This window comes from Aethina tumida, chromosome 1 (genome assembly GCF_024364675.1).
Source record: "Aethina tumida isolate Nest 87 chromosome 1, icAetTumi1.1, whole genome shotgun sequence".
NCBI lineage: Eukaryota > Metazoa > Arthropoda > Insecta > Coleoptera > Nitidulidae > Aethina > Aethina tumida.
Window position 1 is genome coordinate 76,221,234 of NC_065435.1, and position 15,401 is coordinate 76,236,634.

A 15,401-nucleotide genomic window follows, 5' to 3' on the forward strand; every position below is an offset into this window, starting at 1 on the left:
CAACTAATATTTAGTTTTAGTAATGTTTTGTTTTACACTGCGGTTTTGTTTACAAACAACTGGTTAAATAACTTATGTTTTTTCCAAAAATATTAAAAATGAGTAAAGCCAACATTGATTTGTCCAAATTCAAAATGCAAACAAGAAAGAAACTTTCCAAACACATATCTGCTGCTGAACAAATTCCAGAAACTACAAAAGAAAAACAAGAAACTCAAGAAGTAAAACAAGATAGTGAATCACCAATTAAAGTTGAAATAAAACAAGAACCACATGAAAACCCTAAGCCCACATCATCAAAACTAAAACGTGAACACATCAAAATTAAATATGAGACTCAGGATGACAATAAACCATATAAATGGGAAACAGTTTTGGAAAATGTGAGGGAAATGCGAAAAAATTGTGATGCACCTGTTGACACAATGGGCTGTGATAGATGTGTTGATGAGAAAGCCTCACCAGAGGTAAGTGTGCTTCTTGAAATTTATACGATTATTTAAAATATTATTTATAGGTGAAGAGGTACCAGGCATTATTGGCTTTGATGTTGAGTAGTCAAACTAAAGATGAGGTCACATATAATGCCATGTTAAGATTGAGGGAACATGGATGTACTGTTGACAACATTTTAGAGACCACTGATGAAGAATTGGGAAAACTCATTTATCCTGTTGGATTTTGGAAAGTGGGTGTTTGCAAATTATTTGAATCAAATATATTTTGATAATTTTAGAGCAAAGTGAAGTACATAAAGAAGACAACAGAAATTTTAAAGAAAGAATATAATGGAGATATTCCTTCAACTGTTGAGGATTTATGTAAATTGTCTGGAGTTGGACCAAAAATGGCCAATTTATGCATGAAAACTGCTTGGGGGGAAATTTCAGGCATCGGTAACAATATTTCTTAGAAATCAGCTATGACATTATATATATTATTTATAGGAGTTGACACACATGTTCATAGAATTTCCAATAGATTGGGTTGGGTGAACACCAAAACACCAGGGGAAACACAGAAAGCTTTGGAGTGTTGGTTACCATTTGAATTTTGGAGTGAAGTAAATCACTTACTCGTTGGGTTTGGACAGCAGGTTTGTCAACCTGTTAGGCCACAATGTGCCACTTGTTTAAATCATGATCTTTGTCCATATGGAATAGACTATATCAAAAGAGAATTGGGATCTAAAAAAGTTAAGAAGATTAAGTAGTTGTGTTTATTTTGCGTTTATAACAAATTTTTATTTAATAAAATATTTGTTATAATTAAGTTTATTTTGTCAAATGTAAGACAGCATTAAATAAATTATCTACTTGTATGAAATATTCTTCAGTGGCTACAAAAAGAAAAATAGAAAATACTTAATGTTAATGTTTAATGTACAATAATTACAAACTAACTCACAATCAGATGTAAAAAATTAAGTTATTTAATTCCATACAACTATAATACAACTTTTCTCCAATTTTAACATACATTATATTCAAAAGTGCTCAATTAATTTTCCTGATGTATTAAAGACAGAAAATTAGAATTTCTATTCACCTATATATGGTAATAAAGAAAATGATTGCAGTTTTTATAATTATTAGAACTTGTGAACAAATCATTGCTTTTAATAGTTATAATTCACTATTGAAGTGAATTTGTTCATTAAAAATATATTTTTGGGAAAACATTTTTCTCCTAAATCACAATTTATATGAAAACATTATTTTTGAATGTTTCAAATTACACAGCCTTTTGTCTTTATAAATAATTTCTTAAAGTTATTGGTTTAAATGCATTATTTATTTGTAGCCATATTTGCAACTTCTATATTTATTTACCATATAACTGTATAATTGATACTTTTTGAATAAATATATGTTTATAATACAAACTTACCAAATATTTATCATATAACTCCAACAAAGTTAAAATAATTTAAAATAATATAAGGAATTAGTGGCGCCATCTATATGTATTGTTTGAACTACAGTACCAACATAATTAAAATTAAATAACTAAAACATGGATCAATATTTTTCCAGTTTGTTCAAGCGTTTACTGAAATTGGTTATAAATTTTGAATACAACAAATTATTTCGAGACAGCCGATAAAAAAACTCGATAATGTTTCGTTTAAAATTCGAGTTGTGGTATTTTTTTTTCTGTTATGTTGCAGGTTGCACAAACAATTTCAAAATACAAATTTGTTGTCAATTTGTATAGGGACGGATGTTTGATAGTTTTCCTCTTAAAAATTAATTGATGTAACGTCGTATAAATGAGCTATGAATTCTACAACTTTACGGGGCATTTTCCCAGAGCCAAGTAAGTCACCCCGTTCTCATATAATCACTTAAATATTCAAATTGAATAATTTTAGGACCTGTCCACAGACGGAATTTCATTAAAGAAAATGTTAAACAAATAAAGCACATGCAGGGTATCTTGCATGATACCGCGATCGCACAACCACGTCAAGTAAAAGAGGGCCGATTCAGAAATGTGCCTAGAAAATCGATGTCGCGGGCGGAAAGGGAAAAATCCTCTCAAAATATGACAAGGTCTACTTCAAATGACAGCACATTGAAAAAACGCGTTGTCAAGCAGGAGGAATCTACAATCACTAGGAAAGTAGAGAAGTTCATCAACAGGTCTATGCAGACTGAAAGGAGTGATGACATTGGCAAACTGTACGAGACTGGGGTGATCAAATTCGCCAGACCCAAGGCAAAAGTCGGCCCCAAACGCGGACAAGGCGATGAGTCTTTGAGCCAAGGCATGGAAAGTTTAGGTAACACTCATTATTCATTTTATCCAGATTATAATGGAATATTTTAGAACTATCAGAAACAAAAATGGGACGAGACTTTGTCAGGGAAAACATGAAAAACATCAAACCTAAACACGTGAAGGCGCCACAAAAGAAACCCGATTTAGGAACACATGAAGCTGGAGCTCTACCCAAATATTTGCAGGAGAAAAAGGAGGAAGAGGCTGAAACTGATGTTGAAGAATGTCCTGCTGGTTACGTGCTTTTGCCTGAGGAGGATAGGAAGATTACTTTGAGGAATTTGAGACAAAGTATTATGTATTTGAAGGTGGTAATTCTGCAGTTGGATTAATTTTTATTTTGTTACAGGCTACGCAGATAGAATTCAAGAGCTCAATGCTATGCCTGTTAGAAGTGATACTTTGAGGATGAGAAAGAGGAAGATGGAGATTGAGGAGGAGTTGAAGAAAATTGATGGAGGAATAAAAATATTTCAAAGACCTAAAGTATATGTAAAAATAAATGATTGATTGTTTAGGCTAACTTGTAAATAAATTAAATTGTGTGATTAAATCTGACATATTTTTGCAATTATAGATATAAATCGATTCATAAATAGTATTTTATTTAAAAACCCAAATATTGTTAAATAGGTAACAATGTGGGTACTCATATATAATATAACTTTGGTAACACATTTTGATAATAAAGTCTTCTCCATTTATAATCTTACTAAGTAGGTGTTTCTTCATCATTATTTATTCTGTGAACAAAAATATCAGCCAAAAAATGTACATTCTCTTCCCTAAAATGCATTTCTTCCTTTAAAAACCAATCATCGTAATCAAAATCTTTGAAAAACAATCGTATTTCTCTTCTGGCTGATTCTGGGGAATCTGAAATAAAATAATTGCAAAAAATATCATCAAGTTAATGAAACAATAAACCTGAGCCATGTGTAGCATTTCTAGTATCCGATAATCCAAATTGTGCCCTTATACTTTCAGGTGCTTCAAATTGAGCTCTAAAGAATTGTGTTGGTCCCATTAAATTTCTCCAGTGTTGTATTGCATTTGGTCTTGCCATAATTAAAATATCAGAAGGTCCACTAAAATATCTTTTAAGTTTAATTAGGACTCTTAGTTGCATATTACCTTGTTATCATAGTTATTAGGCGGTTGTAAAAGAATCTTTTCTTGTGTTCACCGTAAAATTCCTCAGCTTGTGATAATGTTATTTGTGAGCGTTTAGAGCGCACTATTTTGAAGGCAGAACTCAAAATTATGTCTCTAATTCGTTGAACGAATATTGGGTTTTTAACCACGTGTGGTTTTAATATAGCCAAAGTCAGTTGTAATCTATCCATCATAATTAAATAGTGTACCAAATTTAATTAAATGTTGTAATTTCTCACTTGTCTTTTTATTTATTAATGTGACATTTTTTAGGTTAACTTAGGTTATATATATATATGTGTGAAGTTGAATTCTGAACAGAAACTAAAAATATTAATATTATACGAAGCAGTTAAAAAAAAATAATTTTCGTTTATATACTTTAATAAAATTGAATATTTGTTAGTCAAATAATTTAAATATTTTATATTGTTTGCACATGCGCATTTCTGCGAACAATTCTCATGTCTTTTGAATTATTTGGGGATTCCTCGTGATATTTATTGTTTTACAAATTAAAAATATAATTAAATTTAATATTTGCATCAATCTTTACTTATATAATATAAATATAATAAATAGAAATTAAAGTTTAATATTTTAATATTGATTATCAGTATTTTTTAAGATGCTTTTAAAATATTGAGTAGTACTTTAATATTAAAATAATTTAATGTATTTAATTAAACATATTTACTCGATGATGGTGAACATATGACTGACTAAAATTATGAATTTCTCCTTTAATTGACAAGTGATTAATCCATAATTTCACTAGTCCAAATGACAGAACTAACTGTAAGAAAATCAAAATCGGCTTTGTCGGCCACCCGATCGAAAACATTATTCGTGAACAAATATACAGGAGAAAGCTACTTGTAAGTGTTCTAAAAACTACAAACGATAATTATTAAACTTAACCACCATCTTTTAGACAACAAATTCATGATGAAGAGGAAGATGACATGGTACCGTATGCGATCCGTGAAGAAATTCTGGACCGAGTTATGAACCACATCTACGACAAGTACTTGGAAAAGGAAATGTACAACTTCGTGATTGAATGTACTTTTGACGCCTTCATCCAATTTTTGAATATGGAATTTTACTTCCACCACATACCCTCGATTTACGAAGCAGATCTGGCGTGGACGTCGGACTTGCCACCCGAACCGTCGCCGCCAGATACATGGGCTCATCGTCGCGAAGACATTCAATTACCCCCCGAAGAATTGGAAGTTCCAGTCAAATCGGAGACAGCGATTACTTTGCATTCGGAACAAGAGTTGTCGGAAGGATCCAGATTTGATATTTGGCCACCGTACCCTAGTTTCAGGGATCCGACATGTGAGACTTCAACGGACGTATCTTTGGACAAGGTTGAGATCACCGAGGTTTCAACGGATGTGGATTACCAGGAGGATTTGTTCAAGTATTTGGCACAGCAGACGCAAGTTGTGGTGGAGGAGGAATCTACTCCTTCGATTGCAAGCGAAGTACAGTCTGATCATCCAACTATTAATGACATTCTTGACGAAATTTTGGAGGTAAGTTTTCAATGTTGTTATTTATTTCATCATTGTCGGATGTTGTAGCAAGTGGACAGAGAGGCTGCAGGAAGTGAATACAACTTTTTAAACTTTGCCAAGACTTTGAAGAAGTTAGGGACGTGTGAAGTTTCGCAGCAAAAGGTTCCTAAGAAACTATCGACTAAATTGCCACCGATTCAATTGTCGACTGAAAAAGAGGATCAAGATAAAAACGAAAAGAAGAGTATTGCTTTAGAAGGACTTCCGCCAATTCGGTAAGAAAAGTTATTTTTGTGCTCCATAACTTCCGTGTGCTGTTGTTTATTTTACACGTGCCATACTAAATTAAAAATACACCACTTGCGTGCGTGATGGTGAATTTTTGCCGTATGGTCGACAAATGGGTCAGCTGGATTAAATTCGCAATATTTTGCGTTATTTTAAGTGCCTGGCAATTTTACGCATCGTTCGGCACGTATTGTTGTTTGCTTTGGACTCTGGGAGTCTGCTGGAACAGATACAAATTTAACAAAATGTTTTTTATTAGTTTTATTATTATTACTGACCGATTTCATTTAAAAAATAGTCTTTCTTTAGTAGTAAACATCTAAAATAGTGTATCACATTGTTGAATAACAAAAGTCATTTGTTGTTAGTCACATTTTCGGTGGATTTATGCGACCGGTTTATTGCCAAAGTTATGTCACAACATCGACATATATTACAGAGTTCCGTTTTGTTCTTGTCTGTGTGTTTGTTTGTTTCGTTGATTTTTTATGCGACGATGAACTGTGTTGACATGTTCTTCAATACTACTTAATATATTTGAACAGAATCCAATGAGACCGTCACTCATGTCACCGCAACAAAAATAACGATCGACAAATTCACGGGACCACCCTCATCCCCCGTAAATCCATCAAACGGCGTAACGGGCCGTATTCCTACGTAAAAAAACTTAATTCCAACCCTCTCGCGTTATCGGCGGCTCGTAAAACCGTGCTACGGACATAAAACGCCCCCGCTTAATGAAATCGACTTTCATTGTCCCGGAAACCAGATGGGACCTCACACACACACACACACACACACACACATACATGCAAATCCGACGGAATCATCCCCGCGAATTATTGCAGGGGTGCAAGTCGCACCCCGAACGATAAAACTGTCCACATTAAATAATTTCGGTGCGTCACATAACTAACTGCATGTTTTTACGTTTAATAGATGCTACATTGAAAGTTTAAAATGGCACTTTTCCACCTGTTTGGAATGAAGCAACCGCTCGAAATAGACATAATCGGTGTTATCAGGTGCATTGGCCGTTGTGCGGTTGCCAAACTCGAAATACCGCGCGAAAAAACCGGCCTGTTCTGAGAAGCGTCGCGACGTCAACCGAAGATAAGATCGCTCGACTTTCCTTTATTGAATACAGTTTCTGGCTCCAGTTACGTCTCGTTGGAACGTTGCTTGTTCTATTTGCGACTGATATTTTGACAAAATTGCCTCCGAAATTGAGGGTGGTGAATTTGTGTTGGTTGCGATTACTGTGCGTCATTTCGAATGACTTTTACGAGCGAACATTTCGCACTCACGCGTAGCAAAAAGGAAATAAATAGAAACAAAGACGCGATAAAGAATATGGAGTGCATGTGATCGAAACGCTAGAAGGGAGATCGGTGAAAGAATCACATAAAACCGATGACTCGAACTCTCCCCTTGAACAGTTTCACAGCTCTAGTGACTTTTGTTTTGTTTATTAGCATGAACACACAGTTTCTACACGTAGTGAACACTCTCGTTATTGTCACATTCACATTAAATAAGACGAATTATATTTGTTTACGGAATTTTTCGGCTCCTCTATTAATGAATTAAGGTTGGTGACGTAAAAATAAAACGAGTGTATTTTAATTCGGGTCTTGTATATTAATCTAGTTACTGGTGATAAGAATAAGTAGGTGGATTATTTTGTTTGCCACTATTTTTAGATCGTGTAATGGATCCAACAATTTTTTAACCGGTTCGATTCAATTAGATTAAAATAATTGATGACATCGTTACGATCTATTATTTTTGATAGATACAAACTTATTTAGACTACTATATAATATAACTAAAAAGACTAGAAGAAAAACCTATGAAACCATGAAACTATGAAACTATGAAACCATGAAACGATGAAACTATGAAACTATGAAACTATGAAACTATGAAACTATGAAACTATGAAACTATGAAACTGTGAAACTGTGAAACTGTGAAACTGTGAAACTGTGAAACTGTGAAACTGTGAAACTGTGAAACTGTGAAACTGTGAAACTGTGAAACTGTGAAACTATGAAACTATGAAACTATGAAACTATGAAACTATGAAACTATGAAACTATGAAACTATGAAACTATGAAACTATGAAACTATGAAACTGTGAAACTGTGAAACTGTGAAACTGTGAAACTGTGAAACTGTGAAACTGTGAAACTGTGAAACTGTGAAACTGTGAAACTGTGAAACTGTGAAACTGTGAAACTGTGAAACTGTGAAACTGTGAAACTATGAAACTATGAAAATATGAAACTAATGAATCTACGAAATTACATAGCTACAAAACTACAATATTATAAAACGACGTAACAATAAAAAACATCCCAGTTTAATAGTGCATTGAAAAACGTCGTTGCAAAACTTGTTTCGTTGTCTCTGACTTTTATAGTTTACCCCGTGGCGTTTTTACGGGCTCAGCTGTGCGGAAACTAGATTTGAGATCGACGGAAGGTCGAAAACTCTCCCCCATGCAGTCCCGTTTATACTGGGATCTTTGTAATTATCGTTGCGATCGTACTGTGTCGTAATATGCGGAGGAAAGAAAATACAGACCGGTAACTGGAAAAGTAAATAGGACGAACGGCAAACACTGTTGTCTTTGTGCAGGCCGATGTTTGAGTTTGTTAATAGGTACTTAAATAAAAGGTGAAGAAGGGTGCACTTCAATGGATTCGGTTCAAGAACGCACTGTCAACTCAACTGATATCAAGAACCTCTAATGAAGCACAGTTTTTTTGATAAATTTTATTTATCGGGTTTCGATCACTGTAGGCTTTTTATGGGGTTTCTCCTGCTGGGACGAATCGGCGTAAATCCGTGCGTGTGTCCCATAAAATCTGGAAATGGGAGCGTTTTACGACCCATTTTTTTAAAAGCCATTTATTTTTGGACGCTTTTTTTACAACCCGATGCATCAATTGTTGTACCCTTTGTGTGGATCTCGTCAACTAACTGGAACCGAAGACGCAATGCTAATATGTCATAAGGGCGCAACGATAACAACGTGTCAACCAGCAAAAGACAGAAATTTAATTAGTCCCGTATGTGGATGTTTTTTCAGGACGCGCTTAATTGATACAACCATTAATGTCATTAAACAATACAATACAGCATCCTTACGTATTAATTTACGGCCTCACTTAAACTCGATTTAAATAATTAACGTCGACGATGAACGAGCGAGATGATAATGATTTTAATAACTACATGATGGTACAAAACACATTAGATATTACAATTATTCTCATACAGAAAATAAACGTCCCTATTTATAGACCCAGTTGTATTTATTGCAAGGGTTGCGAACCCTCGAATACATATTGGCCAGTGGTTTTAAAAAATGTCCCTCTCCGTAGTCCATTACTTTGAACGTCCCCCTGATAAGTGTAAAAAATGGCGGCGGGGTCGAAAACGGATTCAATACATCAAGCAGCCGAGAGAAAATGGCAAAAGGTGGATCGGAATTGTCTGGGTGTGGGGATTACTGTTCCATATTTCACGGTTACAAGAAAAATTTATAACGTGCCTTTTTGTAGGCATAGGTTTTGGGGCGTTAAGAAATCTATATCCGAGTTGTAATCATGTAAATCTCCGGAGGCAGAAAGACCCATTTTAGGATTTACAACAAGGTTACTTTTAGCGACAATTACATTTGATTTTGATCATCCGAACAAAGTCCCAACGAATGAACACGTATCTCAAGAACCTGAATTGAATACAGATGCATCTAGAAGTGCATTCGATAATTCCGCGTTTCTTATGCCGTCCAACTGACGGAGATGTGATCGGAAATAATCTACGGGTTCGTGTAAGTTTTTATTGGTCGTTAGATTTTATCGGTGACGAGTTATGATTTCTAATGCTACTTCAATTGTCACAAATGCTGGACCAGATCCTTATGATGTTTTATGAACATTTTTTTTTTGCCTGTTCGTCTGTAATGATTCCTTCTGGCCACTTTTAAGTTTCAACACGATTTACAAGAACGAAATTCAACATTGTATTCTATCAAACAGAATATAGCAAAAGTTTCAAGTTCGTCATGCACTTGTGATACATCTAAAACAGTTCTTAATCCATATGCCTCAAACAGAGCAATATGTCCAAGGGAGAAAACATAATATGAGTAGAGGGTGGAAGGCCGGTCACGATCGACTTTTATACCCTTAATAGAAAAGCCCGGATTTTTCCGTATTAAATGGCAAAGGATCCGTCATAACCGGACAAGTGGAGGACATAAATCGCCGCAAGGTTTCTCCACTCTCGAAAATACAATCTAACTATTTCCGATCACATACACATGCAGTTTTATATTAGTATTCAAACGGATTGATTTGATTCGTGTTTTGATTTTTGCTCATTAAAATGCCAAATGTGTCTTTGCATCTCGTCGAGGTTTACGACACTGCAATGCCAATCGTACACACTTATGTCACGCGATTTTTTGTCTAGGTCTCCGAAAGTAGCTCTAGCATTCATCAAAAGCCCTTTCGAGTGGTATTAAACTGTCACCCCGTGTCTTTGTTCACGGTAAAAACGACTTAAATCAGTGGGAAACAAAGCGGGATTCCTCCGATTTTGATTAACTGTGAAAGTTTGAATATTAAAAAATACCTCTTTAAGTGACGTTTGAAATTTATAAGATGGCAATCATCAAAAACAACATCAAGTTGTTTAATATACATTAACTGTGACAAATGCATTACTTTCCATCGTAATGAAATTTCCAGCACCCCTTAACAATATAACAAAGCAACATAAACTCAACTAAATCGCATCTAAGAATCGTAAAATACTCGTAAACGAAATCGGTTAAAATTTTTATACGTTTTTTCTTAACGTCCAACACAATACACCCCTGATTATATATATTATCCACTTGCATCTAAATCATGTCCCAGGGGGTGAGTTTTTTAGTAGGTGGGTTGCAGTTAATGTTTGGAAATGCCACGAAATTTCGTCCGGTTTTTACGATCAATTTGAAAAGGGATGATCGTTAATGTCGGTGTTTATAATTTTTCCCACCCTAGAGGGTGAATGAATAAGTTAATTTCGTTATGGTTTCTTTTTCAGATTCGAGACGCAGTTTGAAATCAGCAGCGAAATAGTAGAGGACGATAAAAGTAAGAAAGGAAAGAAATCTCGGAAGTCTAAGACGTAAATTATATATGTTTTATATGCTGCATTTTGATTCGATATTTGTTGTAACCGTTAAATTAGAAAAAACAATAAAACAAGAGTACTTAAACTTTATCAAACTTTTAGTTTTATTTATTTATTACTGTTTTTATTTTTAAAATTTTTATTTCCGTCCGTTCAGATTAAATCTAGATGGGGCGAAAAATTACAGATTAAATTATAAATAATATCTGGACCTACCGCTGAAAGAATTATTTTTGGCATCGGACTGCATCCACGAAAAGATTAATGGATGCGTTGAAGAATCTTAATGGATCCGATCGTTGAGAGGGTTTTAAATGCGCGGACAATAAATAACGTAATATTTTAACGATTGCGTTAGATTGTCTCCCTGGAAATCCATTCCCAGGCGATCATGCTTGAGTTGCATGACTTTTTTTTTAATACAATAGTGTATTTTTTTTAAGTCATAAGTTTATTTAAATGATTAATATATACGTCAACTATTTATTAAGTGGTAAAAAACTGATAAGAATCTGAAGTGAGTTTTACAATTTGGTTGAAGTAATTGTGTGAAGTTACAAATAATTTTTACGACGTTTGTTTGTTTGCAAATATCTGTAATTTTATTTATAATTTTCTCAATTGTATGTTGTATAAGAAAAGAAAAGAATTAAGACTTAAGAAAGCATTTGGCCAAAGACGACAAGGGGTCTGATTTATCGTTTGTATCTAGACATGAAATCGTTGTAAATCTGAGTAGATTAGTGCATAAACATGAATGATAAATAAGTGTAAGTATGATAATAGTTTTATCATCTCGCCTGATCGAGATTGTCTAGCTTGTTGCATCATACGCTTTTGAGGTGCACGACTTAATCACGTGTCGTCCATGCAAAAACGTCTAAATATAAAATACACAATATGAATATTGTGAGGCGGAATTAAAAAGCGATGTAAGGTCAGTTGAAAATAGTACGAATTTAAAACGTATTACGACTGAAATTATTTCATGCGGCGCCTGAAAATTTGTTGTTTTGTCGGGCTGATGAAATTCCCGATTTCTGCTCTTCCTAAATCCGTGTTGCGTATGTAACGTAAAAAAATTACACTAATAAATCAATCGTGAATTTCTGCGCTGCGTTAATTAACATTACAACAAGACTCCAATAACTGAGCCTCGGGTCGTAAAATTCTGACGTTTGACTGTAAATCATAACACTTGAATAATTATTCACTATCGAATTTGGAAACTTGTTCTTGCACGTGTCTAAACTTTAAATACTCGCAAGTGATTAATTAACTATTGTTTTTTTTTAGCCAGGAAAATGTATTTAAGTGTGCGACCGACTTTTGAAAGCACCCAGTTGTACAAATTTTTTCCAGGAATTTTTTCTGCGGTGTAATTAGTCTCAATTGGTACCAGGCAGTCTAATCTATTGCCAGAAACATTTCAGGAGTTACAGGGTCAAACATTCACTAATATTGTAACATTAAATCATCTATTTTAATAATCCCAACAATTTTCGGACGCTTTGATGTTATATGACTTTCAACCTGTTAAAACAGTACTATCTATCTATTTCCGGGTTGTTTACGCTATAGAAATTGAAAGCGAATCAAAAATTGCACTGCAAATTTATATGCAAGTTCTATTTCTGTGTGCTGCATTTCTGACAGTTTTCGAAACCCACATACGGCTATATGTCCACCTATTTTTTTTGTCACACGTTTGCAAAATGTTACAAGTGGGCCGACACACGTGTGCTAATAAGTATCCAAATTGGATTGTTGCACGGCGACATTAATTCGCCAGTTTGCCAGGCGATTTGTTTGCGAATTTTTGCCCACATTGTTCAACCATAAACACTTTATCAAAATAAATTTGAATTCGCTGATCAAATGAAAGCAATTCGGCGGATTGTTATCGAACAGACAAACACTGTTTGCGTCCGGATGTTCGACATGTAAACAAATTTTCCGGGACGGCTAATTTACCCCCCCGGTTTATTTTTCTCGACTTTTGGAAAAACATGTTTACAGTTTCCACGTAATTGGGCCGATGTTGGAAATGCTTTTGTAGTTTTTCTTTTGCAGGGGGTTGCGAAATCGATGCGTGATTTTTAATCCCGGAAAACGGGTAAATATTGGCGTAGCTCTGGATTTGCTTAGATATTATAAAATATTTGGTTTGGCCGACGAGTCTGGTTATTTCTGGTTAGATTCCGATACAGAATCCATTATGTCCCACACACAAGTAAAGCTGTGCTAAATGTTATTCGGACACATTTTTTACTTAATTAACGATGATAAACGTATTAATCCTTGAAACTTTTATAAAATACAGTTTATTTTTGTTGTGGACTAGACTTACTGTATTAACGATTATAAAAGTTTAGAAACTATCGAAAATATGCAAAAATTCATTACGAGTTTAATTACATTATTAATTGTACATAGAATTGTACATGAAATTTAGAACTATCTAAATTAAAAATTAAAAAAAATTTTACTTCTTAAATTTATATAATATCGATTATCAAGATCTAAACTGTCCATTTCACATAATATAAAAAATACATTACTATCTCAATTGAATGGATAACTAAAATTTAATTCAAAATTGTATAAAAAATTGATTAAAAAGTTTTGACTACTATTTTAGTTGTATACAAAAGAATTTAGTAAGTTTGTCTAAATTGTATAAAAAATATTTAAGTTTCGCTAATGAAACGTTTAAAATAATATAAAAATTGTTTGAAAAATAGTAAAAATATCAACGGTTTAGGGGACTTTTTAGAATGTTTGATACTGTCTAAGAAGTTTCATCATTGAAGCAAGAAGTTGCTTAAAAAATATCATTAGTATATACAAAAATGTTCTTAAGAAGTTTCACAACTAACTTAGTTGTATATACATTTTATAGTGAAATTGTGTACAGAATTGTTTAGAGAGTTTAAAACTGTTTAAATTATACAAAAAATGCTTAAGAAATTTCACTATTGTTAATTGTTAAAATTTAATAAATTTAAATATTAAAATTTCAAAATTTAAAATTAATAAATTTAAATTTTAAAATTTAAAAATTTAAAATTTAAAAATTTAAAAATTTAAAATTTCAAAATTTAAAATTAATAAATTTAAATTTAATAAAATTAAATTTTAAAATTTAAAAATTTAAAATTTAATAAATTTAAATTTTAAAATTTTAATAAATTTAAATTTTAAAATTTAATAAAATTAAATTTAAAATTAATAAATTTAAATTTTAAAATTTAATAAAATTAAATTTAAAATTTCAAAATTTATAATTTAATAAATTTAAATTTTAAAATTTCAAAGTTTAAAGTTTAATAAATATAAATTTTAAAATTTCAAAATTTAAGTAATTTACAAAAGAGTTCAATAAGCATGGAACTGTATAAATTGTATAAAAATTACTTAAGAAGTTTTATTATTGTCTTATTTATACATAGAACTATTATTAATATTTTTTGGTAACGTCCAACACAATACACCCCTGATTATATTATATAATATCCACTATACACTATACACAATATCTAAATCATGTCCCAGAGTTTTTTAGTAGGTGGGTTGTAGTTAATGTTTGGAAATATATAGAACTATTATGGGAGTTTGAAATGACCGTTGTATTGTATAAAAATTTTACTGTTTTTCATGTGTATGAGTAGGAATATATAAGAATAGTTAAGGAGTGTATACATACAATTTGAGAATCACTACATTCTTTAGAAATAATATTTAATATATGAAAAAAGTATCACTACTCTTTTAATTGTAACAAAAATAATTATAATCTAAATAGAGTAAAAAAATAATGTTTGTTCTATTGTTCAAAAGGTTATACGTCAAGTGTAACAAAACATTTATGAAATTTGATTTGAACTTTAGAGAGTGATTGGAAATTTATGTACGTGATTTTGTACATCTCCGAAGAGCACTTTATCAAATTAAAACAATGGGAAATTTTATCAGTAAATATATATTTATTAAATAATTAGTTAATATCAATCAAAGAATAATATTTATCATTATTTAGTTTCCATGTGGGGGGCATATCTTACATTAGATTAGATAATTTCGAATAATAATATATTTAAGTTTGATTTTTTATAGTTAGTTTAAAAAGTGCATGAATAATCATCAATTTATGCATTATGCATATCTTCGTTTAATATACTTACAAAATAATAGATTTAACAGATCATAATTTTGGCTTGTTCATGCCGGAAGCTGACTTTTAACATCCAGGTTTATTCTAAGTTTTATGGGTTTTGGCATGTCGCAAGGTATTTTCAGTTTCAAGATATCAGTTGTTGGTTGTCGGTTATCATTCTATTTCCTCATGGCTTTTGCACGAGCACACAATTAAACAGTTTACCGCAATCTAATTTTATATTCCGGGCCGGTAGATGTTACGCTGCTTGAAATTTGGCCTGCGA

The 15,401-nt window shown here is 32.5% G+C and overlaps 4 protein-coding genes across 4 annotated transcripts; 3 read left to right on the forward strand and 1 right to left on the reverse strand.

The window, feature by feature from the left end:
- The first annotated feature begins 18 nt into the window (after window positions 1-18).
- On the forward strand, window positions 19-1,268 carry LOC109599421 (endonuclease III-like protein 1). The gene is made up of 4 exons (XM_020015412.2): window positions 19-467; window positions 518-688; window positions 737-896; window positions 948-1,268. The coding sequence occupies exons 1-4, from the start codon at window positions 75-77 to the stop codon at window positions 1,211-1,213; spliced, it is 990 nt and encodes a 329-aa protein (XP_019870971.2). The 5' UTR covers window positions 19-74; the 3' UTR covers window positions 1,214-1,268.
- A 780-nt stretch (window positions 1,269-2,048) lies between these two features.
- LOC109599425 (enkurin domain-containing protein 1) lies at window positions 2,049-3,342 on the forward strand. Its single transcript, XM_020015415.2, has 4 exons — window positions 2,049-2,319; window positions 2,375-2,785; window positions 2,833-3,075; window positions 3,134-3,342. The coding sequence occupies exons 1-4, from the start codon at window positions 2,280-2,282 to the stop codon at window positions 3,292-3,294; spliced, it is 855 nt and encodes a 284-aa protein (XP_019870974.1). The 5' UTR covers window positions 2,049-2,279; the 3' UTR covers window positions 3,295-3,342.
- A 26-nt stretch (window positions 3,343-3,368) lies between these two features.
- On the reverse strand, window positions 3,369-4,227 carry LOC109599426 (nucleoside diphosphate kinase 6). The gene is made up of 3 exons (XM_020015416.2): window positions 3,919-4,227; window positions 3,712-3,872; window positions 3,369-3,660 (listed from the first exon to the last, which is right to left on the reverse strand). Exons 1-3 carry the CDS (start codon window positions 4,131-4,133, stop codon window positions 3,497-3,499), a joined length of 540 nt encoding a protein of 179 aa, XP_019870975.1. The 5' UTR covers window positions 4,134-4,227; the 3' UTR covers window positions 3,369-3,496.
- A 495-nt stretch (window positions 4,228-4,722) lies between these two features.
- Window positions 4,723-11,028, forward strand: LOC109599429 (uncharacterized). The gene is made up of 4 exons (XM_020015420.2): window positions 4,723-4,817; window positions 4,874-5,486; window positions 5,535-5,743; window positions 10,870-11,028. The coding sequence occupies exons 1-4, from the start codon at window positions 4,723-4,725 to the stop codon at window positions 10,955-10,957; spliced, it is 1,005 nt and encodes a 334-aa protein (XP_019870979.2). The 3' UTR covers window positions 10,958-11,028.
- Window positions 11,029-15,401: the final 4,373 nt, after the last annotated feature.

Coding starts and splice junctions, on each gene's coding strand:
- LOC109599425 (XM_020015415.2), top strand. CDS start 2,280: ATGAATTCTACAACTTTACGGGGCATTTTCCCAGAGCCAA. Junction 2,786..2,832: donor CCAAGGCATGGAAAGTTTAG/GTAACACTCATT, acceptor GGAATATTTTAG/AACTATCAGAAACAAAAATG. Junction 3,076..3,133: donor TTTGAGGAATTTGAGACAAA/GTATTATGTATT, acceptor ATTTTGTTACAG/GCTACGCAGATAGAATTCAA.
- LOC109599429 (XM_020015420.2), top strand. CDS start 4,723: ATGACAGAACTAACTGTAAGAAAATCAAAATCGGCTTTGTCGGCCACC. Junction 5,487..5,534: donor TTCTTGACGAAATTTTGGAG/GTAAGTTTTCAA, acceptor CGGATGTTGTAG/CAAGTGGACAGAGAGGCTGC. Junction 5,744..10,869: donor GAAGGACTTCCGCCAATTCG/GTAAGAAAAGTT, acceptor TTTCTTTTTCAG/ATTCGAGACGCAGTTTGAAA.
- LOC109599421 (XM_020015412.2), top strand. CDS start 75: ATGTTTTTTCCAAAAATATTAAAAATGAGTAAAGCCAACATTGATTTG. Junction 468..517: donor ATGAGAAAGCCTCACCAGAG/GTAAGTGTGCTT, acceptor TATTATTTATAG/GTGAAGAGGTACCAGGCATT. Junction 897..947: donor GGGGGAAATTTCAGGCATCG/GTAACAATATTT, acceptor TATTATTTATAG/GAGTTGACACACATGTTCAT.
- LOC109599426 (XM_020015416.2), bottom strand. CDS start 4,133: ATGATGGATAGATTACAACTGACTTTGGCTATATTAAAACCACACGTG. Junction 3,873..3,918: donor CTAATAACTATGATAACAAG/GTAATATGCAAC, acceptor AAGATATTTTAG/TGGACCTTCTGATATTTTAA. Junction 3,661..3,711: donor AAATGCTACACATGGCTCAG/GTTTATTGTTTC, acceptor ATTTTATTTCAG/ATTCCCCAGAATCAGCCAGA.